The sequence below is a fragment of the Arachis duranensis genome, chromosome 6, assembly GCF_000817695.3.
Source record: "Arachis duranensis cultivar V14167 chromosome 6, aradu.V14167.gnm2.J7QH, whole genome shotgun sequence".
Taxonomy (NCBI): domain Eukaryota; kingdom Viridiplantae; phylum Streptophyta; class Magnoliopsida; order Fabales; family Fabaceae; genus Arachis; species Arachis duranensis.
Window position 1 is genome coordinate 68,384,492 of NC_029777.3, and position 9,878 is coordinate 68,394,369.

At 32.6% G+C, this 9,878-nt stretch overlaps 1 protein-coding gene and 1 pseudogene across 1 annotated transcript; one reads left to right on the plus strand and one right to left on the minus strand.

Moving 5' to 3' along the window:
* The first annotated feature begins 1,434 nt into the window (after nt 1-1,434).
* On the plus strand, nt 1,435-2,861 carry LOC107493989 (3-ketoacyl-CoA synthase 4-like; annotated as a pseudogene).
* A 2,009-nt stretch (nt 2,862-4,870) lies between these two features.
* On the minus strand, nt 4,871-5,839 carry LOC107493988 (phosphoenolpyruvate carboxylase 2-like). Its single transcript, XM_016115026.3, has 2 exons — nt 5,384-5,839; nt 4,871-5,218 (listed from the first exon to the last, which is right to left on the minus strand). The coding sequence occupies exons 1-2, from the start codon at nt 5,701-5,703 to the stop codon at nt 5,200-5,202; spliced, it is 339 nt and encodes a 112-aa protein (XP_015970512.1). The 5' UTR covers nt 5,704-5,839; the 3' UTR covers nt 4,871-5,199.
* Between the last annotated feature and the right edge of the window lie 4,039 nt (nt 5,840-9,878).

The window sequence follows — 9,878 nt, forward strand, 5'->3', positions numbered from 1 at the left end:
AAATAAGAACTTTTTAAATTTATATTTATTAGTTAGTACGAATTTACATAATAGTTAAATAAATAAAATTTTAAAATAATTTAATAAGTAATCATATTTTATATATATATACTAATGCAGCCTTAATGCTTTTTGCTAGTTGATTTTATTATCACAAAGTTGTTTTAAAATTGGCTTGATTCCAAGATGTAGAATTTATATTAAATCACCATTTGGCAGGATTACTAGGATTTGAATCTCTTTCAAGTACATGTATCTTTACCAATTAACCAATTTTTAAATGCTAAAGTAGATCCAAAGAAAATTCCACTTCCTCACGAATTTATCTTGAATCGGGACTATTAATGTCAAAACAAGCAATCAAACACGCATTGTAACCATGTCTTTGAACTAATTAAGAATAACTGGGTCACAAGTAATTCCAAAAATTTCAATACCATTTCTATTTTCAAGATATACACGGTTTCATAGCCATATTGATATTGAGGGGGCTTCAATTGGAATGAAATTAGACACCTATTAATTCTTAGACTAATATATTTCTGTTTACGGAAACCTTTGTTGCTATTTGTTTACAATAAAGTTTTAATTAGATATTAAGATCATTTAAATATGAGAAAATCAATATTTTTAATATAAACTTGATGTTAATCTAAAGTTATGACAAATATAATTTTATATAATATGTTTTTTTTATATAAATCAGAAATTAATGATCTAAAAAGTTAAAGTTTAAATTGTCTTCTTTCTAATAATATTTGAGTGTAAGCATTTATATATATTTAAAAAGTAAAATAGACTATGAAAGATAGGACATCACAAAATCAAACATCATGCTTTATGAAAATAATAGCTGAGTGCAAGCATTCATCTACGTCTAAAAGTAAAAGGAAACACATAGTGTAAGCATCACATGCTTATTTTCACGATCAACACCTTAGAATTTTTCTTATTTTCATAAAGTATGATGTTTGATTTTGTGATGTCCTATCTTTCATAGTCTATTTTACTTTTTAAACATACATGAATACTTGAACTCAAATATTATTAGAAAGAAGACATTTTAAACTTTAACTTTTTAGATCATTAATTTTTGACTTATATCAAAAAAGAAGGTGATTGCTACAGTACGATGATAAATTCATACGTACCGATACGTTTAAAATGTGGACAAATAACAATAAGACGAGTGGAATTTATTTTCCACGTCAGCATTTAATTTTTTCTTTTTTAAATATATAATATATCACCACTTTTACTAAAACACCCTTTTAATTAAATAAAAATAAAAAATAAATTTTATTTAATTTTAATGAAAAAACTTAAACATCCTTCCTTTATTTGATTAGACAAAAATACCCTTTGAATACCCTTATCTTAACAGCTTCTCCCCTAAACCCTAGCTTCTCCACTACCGCCGCAAGGACTGCCGCCGTCCGTCGCTCTCAGGCACTACCATCGTCGTCTGGTCGTTCGTGCTGCTTCCTCCTTCAAGAATCGCAGCTTCTTATTCCTCGACCTCGGCGCGTCAGTTCTTGGTATTCATCTGCTCCATCGCGCTCCTGCCGCCGTCCGTCGGGCGCTCAGTCACCATCGTCTTCGTCTGGTCGTCGCAGATTCTTCCAACCCACCACCGTCTTCTGAGTTGTGTTCGTTGCCTGGCCCTGTCTCCGTCACGATTCTGCCCCCTCTCTTCTCAGACTGCTCAGTAGAAAAACCCATCTCCATTCCAGTTTCCTTCCTTCGAGTTCAGAGAGCAGAAGCTCAACCAAGAACAAAACCTTAGACTTCGACGGTCAGTATGTACCCGAAGCCATGCATCATATCCCTCCAACTCCTTCCATGGCTGCTGCAAGAGAAGAATCTGAGAATGTTATGTTTGGTGCTTTGGATAATCTCTTTGCTAATACAAAGATTAAGCCTAAGGATATTGGTGTTCTTGTTGTGAATTGCAGTTTGTTTAACCCAACTTCTTCACTTTTTGCAATGATTGTGAACAAGTACAAGCTTAGGGGTAACATTAGAAGCTTCAATTTGGGTGGTATGGGTTGTAGTGCAGGAGTTATAGCCATTGATATTGCTAAAGACATGCTTCAAATTCATAGGAACACTTATGTTGTTGTTGTTAACACTGAGAACATTACTCAGAATTGGTACTTTGGGAACAAGAAATCTATGCTGATCCCAAATTGTTTGTTCCGTGTTGGTGGTTCTGCTGTTTTGTTGTCCAACAAAGGCTCTGTTAAGAGAAGAGCAAAGTACAAGCGTGTTCATATTGTGAGGACTCATAAGGGTGCTAATGATAAAGCTTTCAGGTGTGTGTATCAAAAACAAGATGATGATGGCAAAACTGGTGTTTCTCTCTCAAAGGATCTTATGGCTATTGCTGGTGGGGCTTTGAAGACTAACATCACAACTTTGGGGTCTCTTGTTCTTCCAATAAGTGAACAGCTTCTGTTCTTTGCTACTTTGGTTGAAGCTTCTGAATGCAAAAGTGAAGCCTTATATACCTGATTTCAAGCTTGCATTTGATCATTTCTGCATTCATGCTGATGGGAGAGCTGTGATTGATGAGCTTGAGAAGAATCTTCAGCTTCTGCCTATGCATGTTGAGGAAGAATGAGGAAGGGGAATAGGGTGTGGCAGATTGTATTTGGAAGTGGATTTAAGTGTAACAGGGCAGTGTGGCAGGCACTTAGGCATGTCAAGGCTTCACCCAAGTCTCCTTGGGAAGATTGCATTCATAGGTATCCAGTGCAGGTTGTTACATAGCTTTAATTTCTGCTATTCTCTCTGGTACACATAGCATAAGCCAATAATCAATCCTATTCAAGGAGATATTAGATAATGTCTCAGCTGTTCAATCATCACTTTAGAAGCCTATTTTTGTTGTTATTTTTAATTATTCTAATGCTTCTTTTTTAGTTACTTAATCCTTAAATTAATATTTATGTATTTGTCACTGAATCCTTTATTTCACTTGGTTGCATAAAGACTAATGCTAGATTTATATTAGCAATATAATGACTTTTGCTTTGCCTTGCTATCATGTATGAGATGCTACTAAGTTTGGTTAATCACTGTAGTCATCAAACATTTTGCTAAGTTAGGCATTGTTTTCCCTTCTGGTAATTTTTTGTGTTGTGCTAACTGGAAGAAAACCTGTCTCTGTTCCTAAAGTAACAAGTTCTGGGATATCTTCTTGTGCTGAAATTAATTCTTGTTTCCTTCTGGACTATGCTTATGCTTAGAAACAAACTTTGTTCTGCCCTTCCATTTTTTTATGTTTTGTTTGTGTTTTTTTTTTAAAGAAAAAGAGCAGCAGCTTTGTTTTTGGTATGCTTGAAAACCAAAATTTATAGTGTGCCAGTAACTTTGTTTTTGTAAGAAATTGCATCTTCCCTGAATCCTATAAGCTGTTGAAAATGGTTGGACTATTTTAATTATAGTGTAGGAATTTTTTGTTATAACTAGTGATGTAAGTTTATCCCATTTTTGCTTTGTTAATTGCCTGTAGCTTCTTGGAGAGTAAGATACAGGAGGCGAGATCAAAGGAGGATACTCTGAAAGCAAGAGCTCAATCTGCAAAGTTTGTCCAAACCATTTTCTGATTGACTCGCATTTTATTACAGTCTATTCCTAATCCCTTTTAATCCTGGTTTTTTATTTATGTAATAAATGTAACTCTCTGATTTTGTTCTAGAATAATTCATTTTTCCATTGAATTTCTTGTCATTTGTTGAAAGAAAGTGAAAGAAGTTTTGTGGTCAAATATTAACTGTAAGAATAGTTAGATCTCTTACGAAGAATTCCGGTGTTGGAAAGTTATGGCATTAGCATTTTTTTATTCTTTAGCTTTGTTTTGTTACTATTATTTTCATATAAAACACTGAATTTTTAGCATCAATGGCCTTGTTACAACGTTTCTACTCATTGATAAAGCTTACATAGACTTCACTTATGCAATTTATAAATTTCATTGTGGATATTAATGTACAAGGAATCAAATCAAGGAATGTTACAAGCAATTGTTAAGTTGTAATCATGATTGCATCCTCTGAAAATGAACAAAGTATATACATGAAAGAAGAAAGAAAACAACAATTGAGTGGTGCAACATGCACATTTCAAAGTATATCAAGAGCATGTACCTCGAAGCAGTGTTGAGTTTAATTCTTTATATATACAAGTAAGACAGTGAATGATAGATTACAGGCTTCATTTTGTTAGCATATCAACCGTTGAACAGAAAAATTATGATCTTATTGCAATTACTTACAAGTGAAATTACTATATTAATCTAACTCACAACAATGACACCATTTTGCTTTCCATATAGTCATCAATTTTGTTAGCATATCAACCGTTGACTCCCTAACATTAACTCTAGTGTTGGATAACAAATGAATTTATATTCTAAGATAGGAACAGAGACAATGGGTTAAAAAAAATCAAAAATCAATTACAAGTGGGAGGGGAAAATGGTGGCTTGTTTCTATCCAAAACAAGCAACAAAAAATATGCATTATCTACCATGGCATTTATCTTCCTTCTGGCTCTCCATATCTCTCTATCTGTCTACCAAATTACTCTGATAACCACTGAAAATGAAAAACAACCCAATCCCCTTTGAAAAGTGACAAAGTTCAAGGGATATGAATGCAACTTTGACATTAGAAATATACAATATGCACCTTCCAAGAATGATCACCCACCGTTACAACTTTAAAAGGGGTTTCTAATGGCTCTCCATACATCTCATTGAATAATGATCACCCACAGTTCATTGACATGATCAATCCAAGAACAGCCACAACATACTATTGAAAAAAAGGGACTGACTAGGTAGTAAAATGAAGAAATAAATACAATCATTGGATTCCTCCTAATTTAAAACACATATATGCTACTAGTTCACAATCATTGAACCACATAGTTTTAGCACTATGTAACATATATTATTAACTAAAAGATGTTCTGCCCCTTAAACTTTAATAATAAAGAATAATATATTAGATAATTGTGTTCCTGAACTAGTTCTCACGTAAAGAATAATCACCTAAAAGATAGAAAAAAAAGGAAATGTCATAACATGCTTCCACTCTAGATAGATATGCCTAAAGGCCTTAAAAAATAGCAATAGCCTTCTTCTTCTTCTTCTCATATCTGATTGGTTCTCATGAGACTAATCTTGCTTGACTATGGTATCCTTCCAGCCCTGTTCAAGCAAACAAAAAATAAGCAGGCTTCCTAGATCTATTACTCTATGAGATCTGTTTATATATAATTGCAAAGGAGATGGTAATTGAGATCTAGTAAAAGCAAATGGAACGATAAATTCATAGTTAATGGACTATAATTATTCCTGAGTCCAGTGACAAACCTTCCATGCTTTTGCAGCAGAGATCGACGAACGGACTGAGTGGGATGAGCAGTTAGGACCAAATCTACAGTTTGCTTCTTCAAAGCATCAAACACTTCCTGTGGGGACTTTTTCAGTTCAGTCACAAGCCTCTTGAAGGTTTCTTCAATGTCAGATTCAGTGATGGCAGAGTTCTCATCAGCAAAATCGCCCTTCTTTAATAGCTTAATCCTTCTTCGGTAGGCAATTTGAACTTCTTCTACCAAGTTAGCCAAATTAAGCATGTGGGAAAATGATTTGGCAATGACAATAGAATCCCCAGCATCAAAACCAGTTAGCATATTCCCAAGTTCCTCCAACTTCTCAGTCTTATGCTTCCTTTCATACTCAGCTGAAAGCTCATAACAATCTTGATCCTATTAAGCATCAAATTGTTTAAACTATAAGGCACAATAGGAAAATAACAAAGAAATAAAAAATTACAGAACAAAGCGGAATATTGGGTTCCTCTTTTTGAGTCAGTGCCAATTCTTAGTATGTAACATGTTTGAGAGTACTTGTGCATAGTAAACTTCTCCCTTCTTTTCTAGAGTCAATAGATCAAAATATTACCAGGAAAGAAAAAAAGCCATACAGATTTTGTGCATCATATCAAAGTGGACCTGAATTTATTTACTTAAGAGTTTGCATTTACTTATGGCTCTAAAACAAAATCAAAAAGAGTGAAGCCCCCTGGTTCTAGATTAACGTTTCTGTTGCATTCCAATTGCTACAATTGAAGAAAAATCACTGACATGCAACACACTAAGGCCAAAAGAGTATAAAAGAGTATAAAAGAACTAAATTTCAATCTCCAAAAGAGTATAAATTCATATATAGGCAAATGAAGACATTAAATAATCCGGCAAACAAATACCAACACAAACGTAAACAAAATATAATGTCGTATGTCACTAGACGACTCATATGCCCACAAGAAAATAATAAAAACAAAAATAATAATAAATATCCTATGTTGCAAATCTAATCTTATGGAAATTCATAATCATCACGATGGTGATTATCATTCAGCTTATTAAGATTTTTAATGGCATTATTTTTGACCATATAGTTGATCGTATTATGAATCTTTAACACGAGTGAGACTGCAATCTTCATGCGAACCCCATCATCCACCTAATAAAATTTGAATAATTACACATTAGGCTTAACTACTTAAATATAGAAGAAAGAACGAAGGAAAAGATTAGTGCATAACATTACCTTTATGTTAAAATGATCATCTTCAAAACAAGCTATCATCCAACTTGCAACCCACACACCCGCGTCACTCCTACATATCGAGGAAGCTATATTAGAGTATTATATAATTGCATAAATTTCATATCAATAACTACTAATTATACGATCTTATGATCCAGCTTCGAGGGTCGGAAGGCCTTCCGGCTCTTCAAATTTAAATTGTGAAGAAATCAGATTTGGAGTGGTCTCAAAGTCATAGAATGAACGATCTTCCAATACCTCATCCAAATAAATGGCCTGTTTATGTCTATGTTAGAGTTTGTTTTTTTAGTCATATATGTAGATAATTAACAAAAAAAAGGAAAATATAGTTACTAATTTCAAGGCTGTCCTCTTTCGCTTGAACTATTTCTCAATGGGTAATGGGTCTAGCAAAATGATTTGTCCTTTAACACGATCAATCACTGCGAGGTACCAGTGTTCATGACCTTCGTCAGTAGTTTCAGATACAGGGATAAAGACCTAATCAAGAGAAAGTCATTTTAGTTATTAAAATTATTTTATGCCAATATTTGCTAATATGAATTTAAAATGATATAAACTTACTCTTTTTAAGCAGTCAACTTTGCCCAAATAACTATATGTGATACAAAGCGGCAGACTTTTAGGATCCAATTTTGTCTTCTCTGACAGCTACATTATTTCAGCCACTAGTTTATATGCGCAATACAAATAACAACTACCAATATTATTTTAGTATACACTCCTATATACTTACCGCAAAAGTTGTGGGTAAAAACCAATAACCACTTTCTCTGGTCAACTCTATGCTTATCAGATCTACTACGAAGTCTAGCACAAGAGAAACGATTGGCTTTCCTAGCATCAAGCTCCTGAATACATCTCTGCGAGCTGTAAACTCTGAAATTACTATATCCTCCTTGTAGCTGCCAAAGATAATTTAACATAAATAAAAATAGCTAAACAAATCAACAACACCGTTAACAAATAAAATTCTAATTGAGTTTACTTACTTATCCATCAAATGATTACCATACAAGTATGCTGCAATTGCAAGTTCAGTTTCGTTCAAACCCATTGAAGCTGTTGGTCTAAAACAGACTTGCACCCACTAAATATATAAAAAAACTGTTATTAGTGAAACCGATAAATAATAATAATAATAATAAACTACTTATTACTTAGTACTCACACTAGGTAGCTCTAATCCAGGAATATCGATTGGAGCAAGTGAATCTGTTCTCCTTTTTTAGCAATGGACAGATCTGTCTTGGCCTTCTCAATACACCACAGCAACAATGAATTATTCGACGCACTACTTTGTTGGTTAAGAGTCTTAGAATTGGAACTAAAGACCTTAAACACCTTAGAGGGAGAGCTGACATTATTTTCCAATCGTTGAACAAGAGATTGGACTATTTCGGTCAATTGCTCAACAGAATTAGCTAATGAGTCTAAAGTCACTCTGTCCTTCAATGATGGATTGGGTTCACTGTAACATTAGAACATTGCATGCAGGGTCAAAATCTCATTTTATTCAATGTGAAAAACCCAAGTCCATATAGCTTTTACATAAAAGAATACAAAAATATAATTAACATGAAGAATATGTACAACTAACTGAGAACAAAATTTTGAGATTTAGATTAATAGCACAAAAATTCAGATCAAAGTAAAAAACTAACCCCGAAATTTGAAAAAAAGCAATAGTAATTAACTCAAGAAAAACAGAAATCAACAATTCTTCCTGTTAATAACAATCAACAATCAAAGAAATTACCTCAGAAAAACAAGAATACTCAAAGAAATTGAATGAAGGAGGAGGGGGAAATAGTTGGATTAATGTATTTCTCATGCATTTCCTTGTTCTTCACTTGCTTTAGCATAGGGGGGCCAACAAGATTTGTAACGTGGGAGTAGAAAGTGCTGCACTAGGCTGAGAAGCATTGGAAGAAAAATTAATGTTTGGTTCAAGAATGGAAATTGAACGAAGGAGGAGAGGAGCTTGAGGCTACTTTGTTTGGGGTTCTTTAGACTCTCGGAACAAGGCTGTCAGTCAGGCATGTCTGTGCTGTGACTGGGAGGTCGAAGCTAAGACGTGGAACAGGTCTCCCATTAGCCAATTACTTTTTCCCAGTGGACAATGTTGCGCCAGAGTGAAAAAGAAGAAAATAAAAGAGAAGTAGGTTTGTTTTGGAAGGACCAACGGGGATGGAGGAGATGCCCCGTCAGGAGGTGTTATATGTAGACCACTCAGACTTTTTGAAACCAATAATGGTGAGGATGGATAGCTGCTCTAATGCTGTTTTTACCTTTTAGGGTTGGGTTTGGTCTCCTTTTGGAAAAAGAAGGGGGAGGGGATAGTGGCAGTATTTGTCTCTTTTTTTTTTAAAGAATTAACATAATTTTTATTTTATTCTTTTAATCAATATGTAAATAAATATACTCATTATTAACAAATTATACAAGATCATTTAGAATAAATTTATAATACAAGAAACTAAAAAAATAGTACGTACTTGTTCAGAATTTTAGTTGGTTCTTGACAGATCTTCATGTTAGGAATAGAACTTGCCTCAACAAAAGTAGCTCGATTATTTCTTCGCATTCTTACCATTGTAATTAGCTTGTAGTGTTATGTGTTTTGCGTTCTTACCATTGTAATTAGCTTGTAGTTTTATGTGTTTGAAAATAAAAATACATAACAATGATAAAAGAGAGTTATTATTATATATCAATTTACGCTAAATCTATATTAAATGCAAAATCATTCTAATTATTGACAATCTAATTAGTTTATAATCAACATAAATCACATTAATTATATTATTTATAAGTAAATCATATATTCCATCAAAATCAATATTATATCTAAATTAATATTACAAATTTAAATGCTAGTATTACGTAGAGTTATAAGTTAAAATAAGCTAAAATAATAATATCTATTTTAAATCATGTATTAATAAACAAAATAAATTTTCAGTAACTTAAAAATATTAGGAAAAATTATTCTAAATGACCATTAGGAAGATTTAATTATTAAAAAGGATCTTTAACACTAAAATTATTAAAAAAGACCAAATCTTTTTTTAATATTTGAGAAAACGAATCAAATCTTTTTATAATATTTAAGAAAACGAATCAAATCTTATTATAAGGAGATAAATATATCTTTAATTATTTTTTATTTATTTTTTATAATTTTTATGTTGATAAACTTTATTTCTCTTAAAATTTTAGTAATTTTTAT

What these genes read in the sequence shown, in the direction of transcription:
- LOC107493988 (XM_016115026.3), bottom strand. Translation starts at nt 5,703, where the DNA reads ATGCTAACTGGTTTTGATGCTGGGGATTCTATTGTCATTGCCAAATCA.